Genomic DNA, 20,610 nt, shown 5'->3' with positions numbered 1-20,610 from the left:
TTCCACTGCCCAGGAATGGAATGAGATCCTCTGCAACACCCTCCCGCCCAACAGCGGCAGTTCTGGGCTTCCCCCCAACAGCAGCAGTGGGAGTCCCTGGCTGCTCCCCTCTAGTTGCAGTCCTGGGCCGGCTGTCCCCTCCAGCTGCAGCGGCGGTTCCCAGCTGGACACCCCTACCCCCTGGTAGCGGTCACCAGCCGGCCCCGCAGCCCCAGCGGGCGTCCCAGAGGCCCTCTTCCAGAGCAACCAGCTGCACCCCCTGGAACCTCCCAGAACACCAAAGATTTAGTCAAGAGTGTATAGTACGAGTCATGGACAAATCACAGGGCTGTGAATTTTTGTTTATTGCCTGTGAGCTATTCATGACTTTTTTATTAAAAATGCCCATGACTAAATCTTAGTCTCATACATAACCATTGTTTCATTGTGTTGTGCATCCATCCTCCTTTAGTGTCTGGTTCACAGGGGATAATAGCCTTCTCTTCCTGATAGCTAATACAGTTAGTCTTGTAACTTTTCACTATGGTCACTGGAAATGTAACAGAGCCACTAAAGTAAGTGTTTCCAAATGGGTCAGAAAGGACATCTCTGAAGCCTCTTAAAGAAAAGGTAAGAAGCCTTCTCCAAAAATGGTCAAGGCCCATTCCACGAGGTCCACAGCAATGTTATGGCAGAGAGTATAAAGCTTTGTATGAAAAAATATCTGCAGAGACTCTAGGTCGTCATGTCTTCATTCTTTGATTAAATAGTCCAATGTGGATATGTTTTTTGGATGCTGCATTTGGTTGTCTGGTCGTGTTGGCTGGTAGTTCTTAGTTCCCTTTTATTCCACTTTTTCTGTGCTGTTGCTGCTTTCTAATTCCCAGTGGTGTCTTCAGATTGGTAGATGAAGTGTGCCTGAGAAAAGGACAATTTTGTTCCTTCTCTGTAAATTTACTTTCTCACAACATACACATCCATCAGTCTGGAGGATCTCTCACCTCTTTTGATAATTAATTATCTTCATTGTTCTCAGTTGTTGTATGTTCAAGTCATCCTCTTATTTTTTTGGCATGCATCTGCCTTACACAGAAGAGGAAACACGTTTCTACAGATCCTACCTCTCTCATGTGGTGGGTGGCATTTACTTTGTAATGCTTTGGCATTGGTGGATGTGTATACTCTACAGGTAAGAAGCAAAACTGACCTAATATAATATTTAAATCAACTTTGTGTTTGTTTTTTAAACAGCTAGATAGATTCAAAGAGCCTCCTGCATTTGGACCGATGTGTGACTTATTGTGGTCAGATCCCTCAGAAGATTTTGGAAATGAAAAATCACAGGAACACTTCAGTCATAATACAGTCAGGGGATGCTCCTATTTTTATAGGTAAAAAGAAATCTAGGATTTCATTGACATTTTAGTACTAAGAGTTACACTTTACTAAAAAAAAAAAAAAAAAGATTTTACTCATAGTTATTTTCATTTCACAGCTATCCAGCAGTTTGTGAATTTTTGCAAAATAATAATTTGTTGTCGATAATTAGAGCTCATGAAGCACAAGATGCAGGGTAAGTGTTTTATGTCCTTACAGAAATTATTCAACAATACAAAATAATCACTTACTGCTTTATGATGCAAATTAAGCTGTTTGTTTTACAGCTATAGAATGTACAGAAAAAGCCAGACTACAGGGTTCCCATCATTAATAACAATTTTTTCGGCACCTAATTACTTGGATGTCTACAATAATAAAGGTAAGAATTTAGTGCTAAGGAGATTATATTAAATTAAAACTTCTTTCCAAAAAAATAGTCTAACAGTAACACTATACAAAATCAACACTATTCTCTAGGTAGAACGACAAAAATCCAAGCCCCCAAGCCTTTTGAGTCAAACTAATACAATATGTAAAACACATATGGGCATAATTGTAATGTGTAAAATAAACTGTGTAAAATAAATGAGAATGTGTAAAATAAACTGTGGTGATCTCTCATAATGATGATATCCAGAAATGATAAAACCAAGTGTGCTTTTCATTTTTAGAAGTAGCCACTGCGACATTACTCAGGGTGCAATATGGACTGACAGACAGCTCCGTCCCCTCAATTCTCCAACCTGGGATGTCTTTTACACTGCTTTGCTGTGAGAGCAGCCACTCCTGTTCTGCCTACATCCACCCTCCAGCATGTAAATCTGCTCTATTATATGAATGCTATAGCCAGCCACTCATGAATTACGCTACAGGGCAACACCAGCAAACTCCCAGTCCCAGATTTTTCCCCAGAAATGTGCGTCTTGTACTGCCCAGCCCCTCCTGGACAATACAAGGTCATATAAAGTCTGTCATTTCATTAATAGAAAATGATATGCACAAATGTTGTTATCCCAAATGAAGTTTCCCAAACACTTCAATCCAAACACACACTGGTTTAAATAAAACAATAAAACAAGTTTATTAATGACAGAAAGATAGGTTTTAAGTGACAACAAATAATGAGGCATAAAAGTCATAATTGGTTACAAGTAAATAAAAGGTAAAACGCAACTGATACCTAACTTAACAAACTAAGTGAATTCAAAGCATAAGGGTCTCTCTCACTATATGTTCTAGCAGTTTTACTGGTTGAATCTTCCAGCCAGGATCCCTCCCAAGTCCGATGATGCTTCCTTTATTCTTCAAGTGTTGTTGATGCCGTGAGTAGAAATGGAGAGATGATTTGGGGCATCTGTTACCCATTTTATCTTTTCTTCCTTTTGAAAATCATCTCCAGCTGGGATTCAGGAGACAGTCTGTGGGATGGGAACTTCCAACTGTTTCTTTGCCACCTTGTACATTTCTCGCTCTTACCCTTTTTCCTGCCAAAGAATGGCTGTTTAACCAGGTGATAGTCCATTTGATCTTGTTGACACCTGGCTGAGGCATCAGTTTGCTTTTTGTTTTTGAGGAACTGGTTTGTACCTGCTTTTTAAACTTGGAATATGTCTCAGTAGCATCTCATAACTTTGTGTACAATGTTGCCCCACACATTTTACCAGGACAATAATGATCAGCAAATTGAATTTTCAAATGATACCTCATAAGGCATACTTTGTATAAAATCCATTATAGTTTTGTAAAAATGGTGAACATAGAGTGGTTCTTCGAGTGATGTCTTTGTGGCTGCTACTTCAGGTGTCGGTGCATCCTGGAGCCATCAATCAGAGATTTAAGATAGCAGTGTCCCAACTTATGCAGTAGATGTCTTGCAGTGCCGTGCATCTCATCTAGCATGCACATGACCCGATCCTTTCAGTTCCTGCTCAACCGTCCTCAGCCTGAGATGGAGCTCTGTGGCAGTGTTCACAGTTCTTCACAAAAAACGTAGAAATAGTATAATTTAGATAGTTAGACAGCAAGATTTTAATAGTAGTTAGTTTCACTTAGATAGCTAGAAGTTAAGGAGAAAAACTTTTTTTTTTTTTTTAGGTTTTCCCCTTCCCCATAGTTTCCTCACAGTGGGGAACATTCAACTGTTGAACGATGTCTGGCTCCCCAGGCTTCAAAAGATGGGGCTCATGTCGTGAAGCGATGCCAGTTTCTGATGGACACTTGTTATCTGTCCGATGTCTCGGTGAGGTGCACATCCCACAAAAGTGCACCCACTGGAGTAATTTAAAAGCAAGAGCCAGGCACAGCCAGAATCTCCGCTTGAAAATTATCTTAATGGCGAAATCTATCCAAATGGAGACAGAAGAATGGACCTCATCCTCTCCAGGCACCCCCACTTCAGGAAAAGAGGACATGCCATCCTCTAAAAGATTGAGGAAGAGAACACCAACTTCGCCGCAGAGAGCACCACAGAAAAAAAGGCAGTCTCCTGCCAGGTCGCTACTCTGATGCTGACAACTGCATGGGTGAGCACCTTTGATGCTTCGGGCACCTCTGGCACCATCCACACTGAGACCTCTGCCAAGCCCCACCACAAAGAGACTGAGTCAAGGCCTAAAAATAGACACGTCTCCTCCATGGCACCAACCTCACTGGTGAGGGACACTGTGCCGAGACTTCCCGAGGAACCATGCCTCCACTTCCGGCACCAACGGTGCAGTCAGCACCCTGATGGGAAAATCCAAAACGGCACCACCCATTTCACAGTGGGAAACTATCACTTCCAATACAGAGTACTACTGTTCGGCCCGTCCACCACACCAAGAGTTTTCTCCAAAACTCTTGCGGTAGCGGCAGCACATTTACACAAATGAGGGATAATGATTTTCCTATACTTAAATGATTGTCTCCTCAAGAGCTCGACTCAACAAGAAGCAATATAAATGGTCCAGAAGACAGTTGCATTCTTCAGGAATCTAGGGTTGCGGATAAATGAACAAAAATCAACCTTAATTCTTGTACAACAACTGGTCTTCATTGGGGGCACACCTTGACACCATAGAGGCCAAAGCATCTTTGCTTCTGAGCAGATTCACAACAACAAACCTTATATCGGTAATCAGCAGCAGCCCCCAAAAACCTGCATGAATAGGACTACAACTAGTAGATCACATGGCAGCCACAACATTTGTGGTAGGACACGCAAGACTATATATACACTGCCTATAGGGCTGATTGAGCTCTATAAGCTGTGTGTGTGTATATATATGTATGTGTATACACTGCCTATAGGGCTGATACGTACCCAGCAAGCACAGCCTCCACAAACGACTAACAGTTCCGCCAAAAGTCTTGGACTCTCTACACTGGTGGACAAGACCAGAAAATGTATGCATGGGCATCCCCTTCCAGTAGGACCCTCCCCTGATGATGATCATGACAGATACATCCCTGATAGGTGGGGCTCCCACGTGAACCAACACACGGTTCAAAGCAAATGGTCTGACGAGAAGACCCACTTATACATCAGTCTACTCGAGCTGCGCATGGTACACAATGCCTGCAAACATTTCCTGTCACTGATAAAGAACAAATCAATTCGCATAATGACCGACAACATTACCTGCATGTTTTACATCAGTCGCCAAGGAGGAGCCCGATCACATTCACTATGCACTGAAGCCATGAAACTGTGGAACTGGTGCATTCACCACATAATAAACATCTTAACCTCCTACCTTCCCGGCTGCCAGAATTCGACAGCAGACACGTTAAGCAGACACTTTTCTTGGGAGCACGAATGGGAAATGAAGATGTAGTCCTCCAATCCATATTCCAACGATGGGGAGCTCCCCCCTTCGACTTGTTCGTATCCCCAACAAACCACAAATGCCCACTATTCTGCTCGAGAGCAGAGATGGGATCCCGATCACGGGGAAATGCCTTCCTCATCCCATAGGATGCAACACTCATGTACGCATTCCTACTGATCCCTTTGATCCCCCAAGTAATACGCAAGATACGAATAGAAAAGGCTAAGGTCATCCGGATAGTCTTGATGTGGGCCAGACAGGCCATGTTCTTATCATTACCCGATACACATGGCGATATGCGCCCCACGAGTTCTCCCTCTTCGGGCAGACCTCCTGTCATGGAACAATAGTTGCACTCTACACCCAAATCTGGAGAAACTTCTACCTGAAAGCGTGGCTTCTGCATGATTCCATTATGGTGAGTTAGCCTGTTTGGAACAAGTCAAACACGTATTACTAAACGACAGGAAATCAACCATGCATAAAACTTACCCTCAGAAATGGAAAAGATTCTCCTCATGGTGTCAAGAAAAACAGTTTGACTGCCACTACAGCACCACTAGTGCTGGACTACAAATTGGAGTTAAAACGTTCGGGTCTTGCAACAAACTCGATCAAAGTGCATCTCGCGGCCATTACAGCATTCAGTCATGGGATCAAAGGGACCTTGATATTCGTGCATCCAATTACTAAACCCTTCCTCACCGCTCTACAGAACATTTACCCAGAGGTTCACCAACCCACTCTGGCATGGGATCTAAACCTGGTATTGAAATGCATCACCAGACCGCCATTTGAACCTTTAGTCACCTATTGCTTACGCCAGACTAATAAGTGAGATAGGGGCCCTTTTGGCTGATCCTCCCTACACAATATTCTTAAAGGAAAAGGTCACGTTACGACCCCACCCAAAGTTCCTACTGAAAATATCGTCACCCTTTCATATAAACCAACCAATTCACCTTCCCATGTTTTACCATAAACCACACGGGAATCCAAATGAAACCATTGTGCATATATTAGGTGTTAGACATGTGTTAGGCTTGGTTCTGTCTAACTAGAACACTTTCAGAAAGTCCCTGAGACTGTGTCCATGACCGAACGTTCAAAAGGCAGTGCTATATCCACTCAGACTATCTAAATGGATCTCCACCTGTATTCAACAATGTTACCCAAACACACAATACAGAACCTCCTGAGAACATCAGATCCCATTCTACATGCTCTGTATTGACCTCAATAGCATTTCTAAACCATGTACCTGTAAGAGACACATGTAGAGCGACTACCTGAGCCTCTGTCCATATGTTTACTGATCGTTATGCAATCATTCAAGGCCTGATGCCATAATTGGCCTAACTGTACTTGCCTCTACAATACAAGCGAACCCAAAGTCCTTCCTAACCTCTGAGGGGCATCGCTCTACAGTCACCTGAAGTGGAGCACCCACAGGGACATCTCTCAAAGAAGGAGAGGGTTACTCACCTTGTGCAGTAACTGAGGTTCTTCGACATGTGTTCCCCTGTGGCTGCTCCACTGCTCACCCTCGTCCCCCCTACTTTGGAGTTGGCAGTAAGGACTTCACAGTAGAGAAGGAACTGGAGGGATCGGGCTGCGCGCACTCTAGATGAGGCAGCAACGGCACCATGAGACATCTACTGCGCACACATGACCTGTGCAGATACTGCTCCTGTAAATCTCTAATACTTGAAGTGAAGCACCCACAGGGGGACACATCTCGAAGAACCTCATTTACTGCACAAAGTGAGTAACCCTCTCATACAGATTGTTACACCCACTGAGTGCTTTCCAAACTGTCTGGGATGCTCTGTGCTCTCAGGAGTTCACATTGTAAATACAAGGTGAGAAATAGAGGTTAGAGGCAGAGGAACCAGTAGTAGGCAATTTATATACGAGTCAGCTCAATTCGTGGCAAGCCACACTGTAAAAGTAAGCTTTCAAATGTGGACAGGGCAGGGACCATGCAGATGAGCTATGGGATGTAGTACCATACTGTGTGGAAGGAGGCATGGAAATAATTGTAAGAGAAGCTAAAACAGTGGGACAAAGGTGGAGGCAGGTGGAGGGCAGCCTGAGGCTTGACAAGGCATTGTAAGTAAGGAGGGTACAGAGGTAGGCAGAGCTTTGAAGGTGATGAAAAGAAACTGAAATTTGATTGTGAATGTTTAGCCAGTAGTCGATTTAAAATGTGGAATAATAAAAAATCTGGAGCCAGTTATACTGTTGTTTTTGAGTTGAATGTTTGTTTGTGACAATACCTGAAATGGCACTTTTAGTAGTTTTTCCTTTGTGTCCATTATTAAGTTAAGTATCAGTGGAATTTCGTATTCTCCTTAAAATGTACCTCTTCTAAATTGCAACATAAAGTGATTTTTCATATAACAAAGTTCTCTGTTAGAAATATGTTCCATTGTAATCATGAGTGAAGGATCATAGTGTCTCTTGCATATATTTTTACATAAGGTGTAATATAACCATACATATGGAAAAAGATAATCAAATCTTCCTGATGATTTTGTTTTTATTATACTTAGTGTTAAGGATAAAAATTCTTGCCTTAATTTCTAAATGTTGTTTTGCAGCTGCTGTGTTAAAATATGAAAATAATGTGATGAATATTCGACAGTTCAATTGTTCTCCACATCCTTATTGGTTACCAAATTTTATGGATGTCTTTACGTGGTCATTGCCATTTGTTGGAGAAAAAGGTAGAGAACTATGCTGTACAAGCAAACTCATAAAGTCTTTGTGTTTTGTATGGGTGTTGCAGGTTTATATTTACCTGAGAGAAATTAAGTGTATGACTTCTCTCAAGGAACTATGTTCATCATTGCCACCTACTCCTTTGTTTGTCTAAGTAGGGTGCAGACTTGTGAACGCTTGTCCCAAAAGACCTTTTGCAAGGTTTTGTAAGTCCCCATGTGAAAGTGCTGTAGCATGTCCATGAAGGATGGTGATCTGGGACATGAGGTAGTCTACAGCTGTTGGTTCTCTGCTCCCCCTGCTTTTGGCTGAGGTAGCTTGATTTTTGTCTGATGGAGTAGAGGAGGGAATGGAAACGTTTAGAAGAGATTAAGCACTTGTCTGCATAGTTTAATGAAAACCGCCTTCCTTCTGAAGTATCTCTCTGAATCAACGCACAATTTCAATAAACTGTTTCCACTCTACAGAATAATTTACTTTCCTAATCTTAATTGTGTAGAATTCTTAAATATTGTCTAGTTATGATGGATGTTCTTTTAACTTTCTGTAATGCTCAGAAGATTTACCTTTGATGAAGGGCAATTTACATATCATTGTTCTCCTAAAATACAATTTAATAGATATCCCCGCTCACCTCCCTCCCTCCAGAGCTGGTAATTTTAAATTTAGGACAATTGGGCTCCAGGTAGGTTTAAGTAAAAATCAGAGCAGTCATGGTTGGACATTAGGTTGTCCTATTTAAAGTCCCACCAATATATGCTATAGTACCTTGGTGAAGGGGTTGTAGAAACCTCTTCAAATGTATCTGAAAAGTACTCCTGAGACCAGTTGCATAAACGCAGGACTCTAGATTTGGGTTAATAATACCTTCTGAGGGAAATTGCAATCAGATGGTTTAGACTTTTTTTTAATATGCTCAGTGTATGTAGCAAATTACTTTATGGATTTCAAATAAAAGAAAGAGTAAGAGTTGGAAGGAGTTTTCTGTTCATATGTAATTATGTGATGAAATCTAAATGTTAAGAATCGTCAGTTTATATAGTGACCTTTTGGACAATTGATTATTAAGTACAATAAATGTATAGTTCTTATTTATACAGTTTGTAGGACACTTAAGTGGTGGCTGCTGCTCATGAAAATGTGGATCATTTTTAACCTTTCAGTGTTTGGGAAATTACTTGATTTTGCTTACTTGAGAGGCTGGTAGTTAGATAAGGTTGCTATTAAACCAGATTTTTTTTGTTCAGCCAGCATATGCTCACTGCTGCAACCACAGTGCAGGTTAGTAAAGGCCCTTGTATTTTCTTTCTGTTGGCTTTCAGAAATGCACACATTTTGACATTTTAACCAAAGGTTAAATCTGACTTTGCCAATTGGAAGAAATTTATGGCAAAATCCATTTTAAATTATCATAGTGTTTGTGAGAAAACAAAGACAGTATGGTCCATTGCCTTTCTACTATTGTAGATAAATTTTGTGTACTTGTAAAATTGAGTTTCATTTTAGACCATAATTAAAGTTGAGAAAATGCCAAAATATAAATGATCTCCATTTTACTGTTGACCATTCTGAATTCTTGATATAGAAAAAAAAACTGTTTAAAGAAGCATTTTTAATATACATTAAAAAAATATATTACATTTAAAAAGCCATGTACACGGGACCCTCGCTAGAACGCACGTCTGTATAGCGAGAATTCGCATATAATGCGGTCATGGCCATGGATCCCAAATTTAATTAATTGCAGTTCATTTTAATGTGGTCCGCGCTATAACGTGGTCCCCATGTTAATGCGGTACTGCGCATGGATCCCAAATCCCGCGTTCTAGCGGGGGTCCAGTGTACTTGGTTTTGGCTGGCTGATATTGCTTTTGGGGCTGTCCATTCTTCAATCAGGAGACCCGAATCAGGATCACTTTTGGGGTTCTTGCTCACAGGCTTTGTTACCCAGGGTTTTCAGAACCTGGAGCAGTGATATCTTACCTGTTTCAGGCAGTATAAGCAATAAATCCAAGTGGGGACACAGCTCCCCTTCTGATAAATGATTGATACAAACAAGAGTACTTTTATCTAAAACTGCTCTTTATTAGGTCTCAAGTGCATACACACACACATAAGCTGTAGCACAGGGGTTGGCAACCTTTGAGAAGTGGCGTGCCAAGTCTTCATTAATTTACGGTTTTGCGTGCCAGTAATTTTACATTTACAGGGGGCCCCTGACAGAACCCCAGACCGGCAGCTGGCTGAGTGGTGCCGGCGCCCGGGACCCCAGCTGGGGCCAGATGGCTACAGGAGAGTGATAAAGGCAGATATATTAGCCCCAGGTTAAGCAGGTCCCTTTTCCCTGGGTAAGGTAATGGGCAATTCCAGAACAATCAGGAACTTGCTGGAACCAGTTAAGGCAGACAGGCTAATTAGGATATCTGGAGCAAATTAAGAAGCTGGTAGAATCAATTAAGGCAGGCTAATCAGGGCACCTGGTTTAAAAAGGACCTCACTTCAGTCAGTGAGGGGCATGCAAGAAGCTGAGAGTGAGAGGGTGTGCTGCTGGAGAACTGAGGAGTACAAACGCTATCTGGCATCAGGAGGAAGGTCCTGTGGTGAGGATACAGAAGGTGTTGGGAGGAGGCCATGGGGAAGTAGCCCAGGGAGTTGTAGCTGTCACACAGGTGTTACACACAACACTGTAGACCGCTGTGATCCACAGGGCCCTGGGCTGGAACCTGGAGTAGAGGGCGGGCCCGGGTTCCCTCCATCCGCCCCCCAACTCTCTATTGGATACAGGAGGAGTTGACCTGCACTGTGGGTCCTACCAGAGGGGAAGGTCCCTGGCCTGACCCACTAGGTGGACCAGCGGAGACTGTGGGGATTGTTCTCCTTCCTTTTCCCCATGCTGGTCAGTGGTGAGGTTAGCTGAGTGAACAGCAGGGTTGAGCCACTAGGAAAAGTGGCCAAACTGAGGGCTGCCGTGAATCTCTGAGGCAAGCAGATCCGCCAATAAGTGCAGGACCCACCAAGGCAGAGGAGGAACTTTGTCACACTAATTTAAATCACATAACTCATAGTGACTCCTAGTGGATCACCATAGGATCACCAATTCTCCTAGTTTCAGCAACCTACTCATTTCTTATCAAAGCATTTCTAGTCATAACAATAATAAAATTTGTGTCAGGCACCTAAAACCAAGGTTGGCTGTCCAAACATTCTTTCCATTTTGATTAGCAGAACTGCAGACATGCAGCTGCCCGGTTATGCTCCTAGGCCTAAAATTATTCCTAGCTATGTGATGTTTGATTTTCAGCTAGCAGTAACTGAACACACAAAATAGCTGACTGCTGCAGTACTGTCACATTCTGGGGTAACATGCAAGAACGTCAGATTTTGGGTTACAGCTTTGTAGAGAAGGATGCTGTAATAGTTGTGCTATACTTGAGCCATGCTGCTCATTTGTTTTAATGTAACTGTTGGCATTTTTTTTAAAAAAAGCTAAACTCTCCCCAACCTTGATATTTCAAAGTGTTTGTGTGGTTTCTAAATAATGCATAGAAAATGTCTCTCTCACCCTACCCTATACATGCACTCACTTATGCATACCTCACCATTGATATGTAAGGATATACAGAGAAGGGTATGAAAATTTAATGAGGTATATGGTAACTTTAAAAAAATTACATGAAGAGTGGTAGCACATCTTTGTGTTGAATTGTAGAGGATTTTTGGGTCAGGGAATGTCTTTTTATAAAATGTGTAAACATTGGGCTCTCTGAATATTTTAAAAATATAATAATGGGAAACCCTGATGCAGAAAATCAAACTTTCTTCGTCAGTTTTTAAGTCTGCCTCTTGCCTTAAATTATTAGCAGAGGATTTTGCATATTTAGTATGCCTAAAGTAGTGTAATGTTGTTTAAATTTACTTTTAAAATCTGTCAGAGGAGTTTACGTGTCTGTTGTCCCACAGGAACAAATGTGGAAATTCTGGACTATGAGTCTTTGTGATTTAAAGGACTTCTGTTGTATGAGAGTATAATGTATCTTATCTTACACAGTGCCAAGCACATTGTAGGCACTTTGCAAATAACAGTAAATAATGCTGTAATTTCTCTAATACGTATTTGTTGATGTACAATTACATTGCACTCTATTTAGGAAATATATTACTTATTTTCCTTTTATGCTGCCTTCTACATTTATGTGGAAGTAATGGTTGACTGTGTGTAATTTCACATTTTACATACAATGGATATATTCAGAGCTTAAAATTTACTTTTTTAAACAGCAGTGAAACATATTTATAACTGTGCATTAGGGGAATATTTGTAGAGCAATTGGTAAAACTATTCAGTTCTTAAAAGGATTTACAACTTTAGTTGGTATCAAAATATAGGTGTTTCATTATACTTCAACGTGTTTCCTTTTAAAACTACAGTATTTGCATTGGCAAAAGTTAAAAAATGAGACTTGTACATTTTTATATATTAAGCTATGTCCCCATACTCTTCCATAGTGCAGGTTCAAAGCTTTGTTGTAGTGAAGTTGTGTGTGTGATTATTGCCAGTTAAAAAAACAAAGTGACAGATTTAAAGAAAAAATAATTACTAAGACTCTAGTGAATTGTCAGTCACACTTTGGACCAGTCTCTCACTAAATGTCAGGGCCAGATCCTCTGTTGTGTAAATCAGCATAATGCCAGTTTGCCAGTAAACTGACTGGGCATCTGGACCTCTCTATCTTTGACCCTGATAATGTGTGTTTTCAGTTATACCACTAGTACAGTTTGAGGCATATGACGAGCATTTCTCAATTCCCCCAATCACTGACTCAAGAAAGTTGGGAGGTAAGGTGCGGGAGAATAATAATTCATTGCCCATTACTTTCATCTTAAATTTCTTGCAAACTGTCAAGCCATTCTGCTTACAAATATGTTTGGGGAGACAAGGTGGATGAGGTAATATCTTTTATTGGACCAACTTCTGGTGGTGAGAGAGACAAGCTTTCGAGCTACACAGAGCTTTTCTTCAGGTCTGAGTGCCTTTCCCGAGTGTCACAGCCAAGTACAAGATCGAGCTGATAGTTTAGCATAAATAGCACATATCTGTTTGATCTAGCACTCAGCTTTAATGCTCTGGGAAAGGCACTCAGGCCTGAAGAAGAACTCTGTGTAGCTCGAAAGCTTGTGTGTGTGTGTGCGCGCGCGCTCTCTCTCTCTCTCTCTCCATTAAAAGTTGGTCCAGTAAAAGGCATTACTTCACCCACTTTCTGTCTCTCTAATATCTAGGGACTGATATGGCTACAACAACACTGCATACAAACATGTTTGACTTTTGACAAATGATCTTTCTTTACTCTTGAGATTCTTTTAATGAGAGTACCTACTACTTGGGTAAAGATTGTGGGTTTTTTTGTTCATTAAGGTAGATAGTCTTGGTTGAGAAAATTAAGTTTGTTGTTGTAGAATTTGTGCAAGGGGATTTCTCTTTAGGTTAGTCTACACTGCACACTGCCTTTAAAGGAGTGTAGAGTCCATACATTACATGCAGAGCTAGATGGGTATAAATAGCAGTCTAGGCAGTGAGGCACTGCTTAGGCAAGTAGAGTAAGGACATACCTGAATCTTGTGAGTATGACTGTACCCAGACATGTACACTGTTCACCCAAACAGTGTGCCCTTGCTGCACCTCACACTGCTATTTTTAGCAGTGTAGTGCCTCTCTGCTAGGGTCTTTCCCCACTGCAGGGTAAGACTCAAGCAGTGGGGAAAGGCTCCCTGCTGCTGCTGCAGTAGCCTTTCCCCAATGCAGGGAAAGGCACCTGGAGTGGTGAGCTACCAGAGCTGTTGCTTACTGCAGGGAAAGGTTCCAGCAGTTCCCTGTGGTGGGGAAAGACTTCGGGAGCAAAGAGCTGCCAGAGATTTTCCCTGCTGCAGAGAAACATTCCAGCAGAGGGGAAAGGCTCTGGTAGATTTTCCCCGCTGCTGAGCCTTTCCCTGTTGCCTCCCTTCTGCCCTAGCACCTTTTACTAACATGTGTAGGTACACACTGCAGTGTGGGAGCAGCCTGATTTTTGCTGCTGAATGTAGTTACACATACCCTACGCACTGCTGCTTGCATTGTGCCATGTAGATTAGCCTTTGTTTGCTAAGTAGTCAGTGAAGCACCATCTGAAATGATTTGATTTAGCTTGGCTTCATTAGCTGATGCAGTAATAAGTACTAGAGAGATCCCTAAAATGATTTGTCATTTTATTAATATAGGGTATTCCAAATTCATGTGAAGAGTTCCCCATACACTTTAAAGATTATTTGAAAATCTGCTTAATGCTTTTTTTTCTCCTCTGTGTGCCTTCACTAAATACCTTGAAAGGTTCACAATTTTCTTTTTTTTTTCTTGTCATTTATACATTTGCATGGAATTGCAAGGTAACTTCCTAAAAGAGTAATTGTAGCAGATTCACAGCTTTTTACATTAAGGACACTCTTTTCGAGCACTTGAAAGGGGTGGTCCATCATGCTTTTTAATAGAGCAAGGTGTTTTTGCTTGTAGTGTCCATTAATATTTCTATCAACTGAAAAATAATGTTGGCATTTATCCATGTCACAAACATAAAAAATATTTTTAAATATTGGGTTCCATTTCCCCTACTGGTTTTCTCTCTCATCCCTTCTCCTGTTGCACCATGTTGTGGTTAATCGGGGAGACTGGAAATCTCATCCTCCAAAGGCTGCATTTAGAACCACTTTTTATTTTAATGATACTAGCTAACTGTTCAAAATTTAGTCTGAATTGATCAGCTTTTGTACAAACTACAGCTGAGAGTTTATTGGTTTCTCATCAGATTCAAGATTTCTTGAATGTAGAAATATCATTACTTATGAAAGGAGATCCTTTCTAAAAAGAACTAATTCTGGACCATGGGTGTGGGAAAAGAGGGAAGTCTGTGATGCTATTCCAGCACTCTGTCTTTGAACAGTGGTGTTACCTTAGCATCATATTTTATGTTACATTCCATGAATATACACATTAGGAAAAGTGTGTCTGTCTGGGAGAGCATATTGCTGAGCAGCTGAAAAAAATACATACTGGGGTGGGAAATTTTGTCAGCCATAAGTGCAGACAATTTGTTACACCTCACGTATGAATTAATATATATAGCAATGTACAGTCGGTTAATTCATTATTATTCTTTTCAACACAGTAACAGAAATGTTGGTGAATGTTCTGAGCATTTGCTCTGATGATGAATTAATGACTGAGGGAGAAGATCAATTTGACGGTAAGGTCACCTTTATATCTCAAGTACTATATTTTCATGGGAACGTTTCTATAGTAGTGGTTGAGACTTTGACCAATTGTATTATATGTTGGAAAAAATTATATTGTCTTGGTTTTTTCTTTAGATAGTATTTTTATATTTGTAATATAATATAATCTTGTTAAATAATATTATTTACTGTACTGTTCAACAAAACATCTTCAAAAATTCCTAGAATTTACTTTACCTGAAGAATAGAGTTGATTTGATACTACACTTGGATAAACAGTAATTGTTATCTAAAAACCCTTCTTGATGCTGTCTCTGTTTTTGGGGCTTCAGAATTTAATCCTTACTTATTATATTAAAAACAGTAACAAATAAATTTGTACAGTAGATAAAAGCTGTATTTTCATGTCTTGAAGGTTTTGATTATCTGTATGAGCTACCTGAACTTTCCTGGCATTTATGTTGTTGCCAGAAACTTGAAAATTAAAAATACAGCCCTAGGTCCTGATCCTACAAACACTTCAACATGCAGTGTTACTCACATGAGTAATCCTGTTGCATTTGGGGTGGGGTGGGGGTGGAATACTCACATGCTTAAGTGATTTATTTCATTCTCTAAAATGGCAGGCTTTCATTTAGTTTCTCCAGCAGAGACTCACTCAGCATTTATTATGCTTCCTCTTCAGTCCAGTAGTTGAACTATTTCCTAATTTTTATTTTTTTTGTATTTTTTATCTCCTCTCCTTTAACAGTTTCTTTGCTTGATCTATTCTATCTTTTCTTCATAAATAGATTCTCCGAATACTTGACAAATTTTCCTTGTTTATCAGAATTGTAAAATGTATCCAACATTTTCCACTTTTTATTCAACTAATTTAAGTGTGGCAATTTTTAATTTCCTTCACTTTTCTTTTCCAAATTCATTCTTTATTAGCACTTCTAGGTAAAATACCTTTGGGTTTTTTTTAATTTGTCTCACTCACTTTTTTCTCCATCGTTCACTTCTTTTTTTTTTTCTGCACTCTATCTGAAGTACAACTCTCATATGGCAATAAAAAAGGTACAGATCAGACAGAATAGTAATGTTTTGAAATATGACTTCATAGATCCATAGTATGAATGTTAGTAGTACAGAACACATTTATATACTGATATACAGATGTAGAGTTTTTGTTTTATTCTCAGTGTGTTAAAAATATTTATAAAGATTTGTATTCATGTAATCAGAAGTCCTATTCCAAGACATTTGTCTTTCTGTGCATGAAGATTTCTCCTTTCTTCCATTCCTCTTTTTTACTGAATTTCATTCTTTTATCTGTCTCTAATATTTTATCTTTGGACCTGCATGTGTAGGGAGCATTCAGTTTGCATTGTTCTTTACAATGATTTTTAGTGTGAACATTTTACTTCAAAATTGTGCATGAAATATGTTTAGAAAATGTTCCAAAATCTTGTTTGTATGGTACATTTAGCGTCTTCTAACTAGTTTTACATGGAAAAAAGTAATATGTATGCTGTGCAGTTTTACAGAGGTGTTGATATGATGGTTGAAAATGGATCTATTAACTTAAATCTATAGTAGCTAACAAACATTTTCCCAAATCCCAAACTGTAGACACTTTTTTGTTCAGAAATATTTTTGATTAGATTATATGATCATTTGTTCAACAAAATATTTGAGGTCTGTACCTGTCATTAGCAGGAAATATTTTAAGTAGTAATGAACACATCAGTTTCATGTGGTATTTATAATAGTTATGTGGATCTCTTGGAGAATAATAATATTGCTAAATGTGTTTCAGATTAATAATTATATTGCACTTGGGTTGTGGAAGGTGTGGAATATATAATATAGCATTCCAAGTTCACCTTCCACCTTTTGGCCTGCCTTGCTTGAGTGCAACATATGGCTATGTCTCCATGTACCACAGTGTGGATGATTTCTTCCCCAGATGATTGAATATTCAGAGGAGACTTTGGAAGTGACCATAGCTTTAATGGTGTTGATCTCTCCATTTGAGGGTCAACAAGGGAAAGAAAAAACTAGCTGTGGGGCCTTCCTTCTGCCCACAATAAACTAAACCAAAATAAATGGTAGGGATGAGAAGGGAGCTCCTGCGCTGTAGCAGAGCAAAAGGAGGTAGTGATGGCCCTCCTTTTCCCACTCCAAAGCCTCCTTGGTAATTTTTGTTTGCATTTATATCTTTCCCAACCAATCTGTCACTCTCTTCTGTGGAACGTGCAGCATTTATTCCAGTCCTTTGGTAATGGTAATTCCTGCAAATGGTGCAAATTTACAAGCAAAAATAGATAGTCCCTAGAATTGGGAGGTAAAGGAATCCTCACCTATTCCAGCTGACTCTGCAGACCTCTGCCACTGAACTCTTTGGTTTTGTTTTGTGTGTGTGTGTCTGTCTGTCTGTCTCTCTCTTTGTGTATGTGTGTTGTTTCGGAAGCCTATGCAGAAAGGCTGTCTACCCTTGACTAGTTCAGTCTGGCAAAGAATCAGTACCAGAATGGTGACCTTTTGTGTCTTGTACATGTCAGCTGCCGCTATGTTGTGCTGGTAGGGCTTGTAATTGATTCAGGTATCAGTGAAGAATTTAGTAATCGAAAAGCCATGAGAATGAAACATGATAGTTGTGAAAGCTACAGTATCAGTAGTTTTGATAACTAGATTTTGTGGATGAGGCATTGGTTTTACTGGCCTCTTAAGGTGAGCAAGGCCAGGTTTATAATCAGCAAAAAGAAAAGGAGTACTTGTGGCACCTTAGAGCCTAACCAATTTATTTGAGCATAAACTTTCGTGAGCACGAATGCATCTGATGAAGTGAGCTGTAGCTCACGAAAGCTTATGCTCAAATAAATTGGTTAGGCTCTAAGGTGCCACAAGTACTCCTTTTCTTTTTGCGGATACAGACTAACATGGCTGCTACTCTGAAACCTTTTATAATCAGCGCACACTTAAATGTTTTGGGTGTTGGACTTCTCTTAGGAGAGTAGTTGAATTTTTACAAAGTTGTACTGAATTAATAGAATAGTATGTTGTATAGAATTGTGGCCCTCTCTTCATGAGCTTGAGACCTACTTTTATTCCATTGAAAGTAGGTACAGCTGCAGCACGAAAAGAAATAATCAGAAACAAAATACGTGCAATTGGCAAGATGGCAAGAGTCTTCTCTGTTCTGAGGTAATTACACATTCTGTCTCTCCCCAGTAACCCTGTTAAATTGGAAGAGAAAAATCTAATCCAGGCCCATGGGATGTGAAGTGTTCTTTATGCAGACCCATAAGCAATAGCTTAGTTAAAATTCTGGCTTCACAGGTTGTTTTAAAAGATTTAGTTTTGGGGTATTTGGAGAGAGAATGTTTTTATTTTGAAAGTTATCTTTGAGACCTAGAAAAAGTAGAGCATGTCTCTCTTTTTAATCAAACAGCTAATTACTGTGTCCTAATTACAGATGTCTGCCTGTCCGTACCTTATGAACAGATATCAAAATGACAGTTGTATAACAAAGGGAATTGGGGCTGGTTAGGAAAATGTCATGAAGCTCAGGATTGTTCTGTCACAGATTTTAACACAGTACACTTCTGTAGCTGCCTATGATTCGGGCATAATCAAATTTATTCCAAAGTGTGCTTTTGCCCAAAAAACAACATAGCTCAAATAGGTATTATTGTTCAAACTTGATTTCCTCCCCCCAAAGACTTACAGAATCTTTGGGCCAGACTGTGAGCCACTTGATCACACTGATGAGCTGTTACTCTTAGGGGTAGTTTAATTAAAGCAAATAAGACCACTCATGTAAAAAAGGGGCAAGCAGTCTGTCCGATAATTATTTTGCATATGTATTCAGTTCTAGACAGAGGAAAAGACAGACCCTCAAACTAGTATCTAGCAAATCATTTCTTCTACAGGTTGGAAAGTTTGCCCATTGTTAATCCTTTGAAGTTTGAGCTGTGTTAAATCGTGACATGGAAGAAACAGCAAAATATATTTTTCCTTATTTTATTTAAATTCTTATTTAAGTGGCTTTATAGTAAAGAAACTCATTGCTTTTCTTCCACTATAGGGAGGAGAGTGAAAGTGTGCTGACACTCAAGGGTTTGACTCCCACTGGAATGTTACCTAGTGGAGTGTTGGCCGGAGGACGTCAGACGCTACAAAGTGGTAATGATGTTATGCAACTTGCTGTGCCTCAGATGGACTGGGCCACATCTCACTCTTTTGCTAACACTACACATAATGCATGCAGGGAATTTCTAATGCTTTTCAGTTCTTGTCTTAGCGGCTGAGATAAACATAGTGTTATATGTTAATCAGGCAATGTGAAATGGATACCTAACCAGGGTATAAAACTAAAAGCAAATATTTAGTAGTGTTAGACCAGTATTGTCAGTCTGCGCTTCCTTAATTTAAAAACTTACAGGTGGCACAAGTGTCTCAGTTGTGGGGTGACTGTATAGAGCTGATAATGGAATCTAGAGTCATTTGGGCATTACATTACAGAAAGTGCAATGTAATTCTTTGTTTTTTACTTGTCCACTTTTCATTTAAATAGTTTTATTACAGAGATGTTACTAGTTTTAATTTTTAAATGTCAAATACTTCTTTGATGCTAGTATTAACAAACAGCTGCAGGCTGCTGAGCTTTGTTTTTCACTTCATTGACAGATTGACGTGTGCTGTGTTTTGTACCCTGGGAATTAATGCCAAAGTTTGTTCTCTGTGTTGTTTGTCAAATGTTCTATGTATAATTGACTTCCTTGAATTGTCCTTGTAACATGCTGTTTCCTTCCTCTGCAGATGTAGCTTCTTTCTTAAATCTGTCTGTCTCTCTCTAGGTATAGCTGTATGTCTGTATAAGTGTTAAAATTAAACCACTCTCCCAGCTACTTGTCTGTCTCTTGATGTAGAAGCAACGGTGTAGCACCTTGTTTTTGAGGCTTGCTGCATTTCCTGCTGCACATTGTCTGTGCATTTTGGAGATTAATGTAATTGAAAATATTCAGTAATTGTTATAAAATCAGTTGAGAATAAAGGGATTGAATTTAAATCTTGTAAGTAAGTCAAAATCAAAGGGTGTTAAGTGTGCATATATTTTTGCATGAAAATAAAAAGAACACTACACGAAATATACCTGTAATCTGGCTTATTGAATATTTTTTTGTTTTTGTTTTTGTTTTTTGTTTAAACATGGAATCAACTTTTCAGAAGACCATAACAGATTAACTAGGCATAGGAGAAATGTTATGAAACTCTTACAAAATATATCAAAAGGATGAAGTCCAAATTTATGTTCATTGTGGTGGATAATTAAAATATCAGGTTGGAAACTGGACTTCACACGTGCAGCACTCTTAAGCATAAATTACTTGAATGCATTCCAACTTTCTGTCTTGGGCATTTGTATAGTACCAAACACTATCTGGGCACTGATTTCTAGCAGTATTGAACA

The 20,610-nt window shown here is 39.7% G+C and overlaps 1 protein-coding gene across 11 annotated transcripts in view; it reads left to right on the top strand.

The window, feature by feature from the left end:
* Positions 1-20,610, top strand: part of PPP3CB (protein phosphatase 3 catalytic subunit beta) — an 86,504-nt gene that overhangs the window by 30,659 nt on the left and 35,235 nt on the right. For 5 of the 11 annotated variants that reach the window (XR_012159917.2, XR_012159915.2, XM_073352826.2 and 2 more), the window contains exons 6-13: positions 1,231-1,370; positions 1,475-1,552; positions 1,644-1,738; positions 2,031-2,174; positions 7,772-7,897; positions 15,086-15,163; positions 18,257-18,341; positions 19,225-19,322. Coding sequence is in view for 9 of the 11 variants with exons in the window: in XM_073352826.2 (XP_073208927.1) it covers positions 1,231-1,370; positions 1,475-1,552; positions 1,644-1,738; positions 2,031-2,174; positions 7,772-7,897; positions 15,086-15,163; positions 18,257-18,341; positions 19,225-19,322 (844 nt within the window). In the remaining 2 variants the exon portion in view is untranslated. Of the gene's footprint in view, positions 1-1,230; positions 1,371-1,474; positions 1,553-1,643; positions 1,739-2,030; positions 2,175-7,771; positions 7,898-15,085; positions 15,164-18,256; positions 18,342-19,224; positions 20,288-20,610 lie in introns of those variants that run through there. The other 6 variants (XM_073352829.2, XM_073352827.2, XM_073352830.2 and 3 more) reach the window with 4 other exon arrangements.

This window comes from Lepidochelys kempii, chromosome 7 (genome assembly GCF_965140285.1).
Source record: "Lepidochelys kempii isolate rLepKem1 chromosome 7, rLepKem1.hap1, whole genome shotgun sequence".
Taxonomy (NCBI): domain Eukaryota; kingdom Metazoa; phylum Chordata; order Testudines; family Cheloniidae; genus Lepidochelys; species Lepidochelys kempii.
Note: the sequence above shows the minus strand (reverse complement) of the source record. Positions and strands in the feature narration are given on the sequence as shown.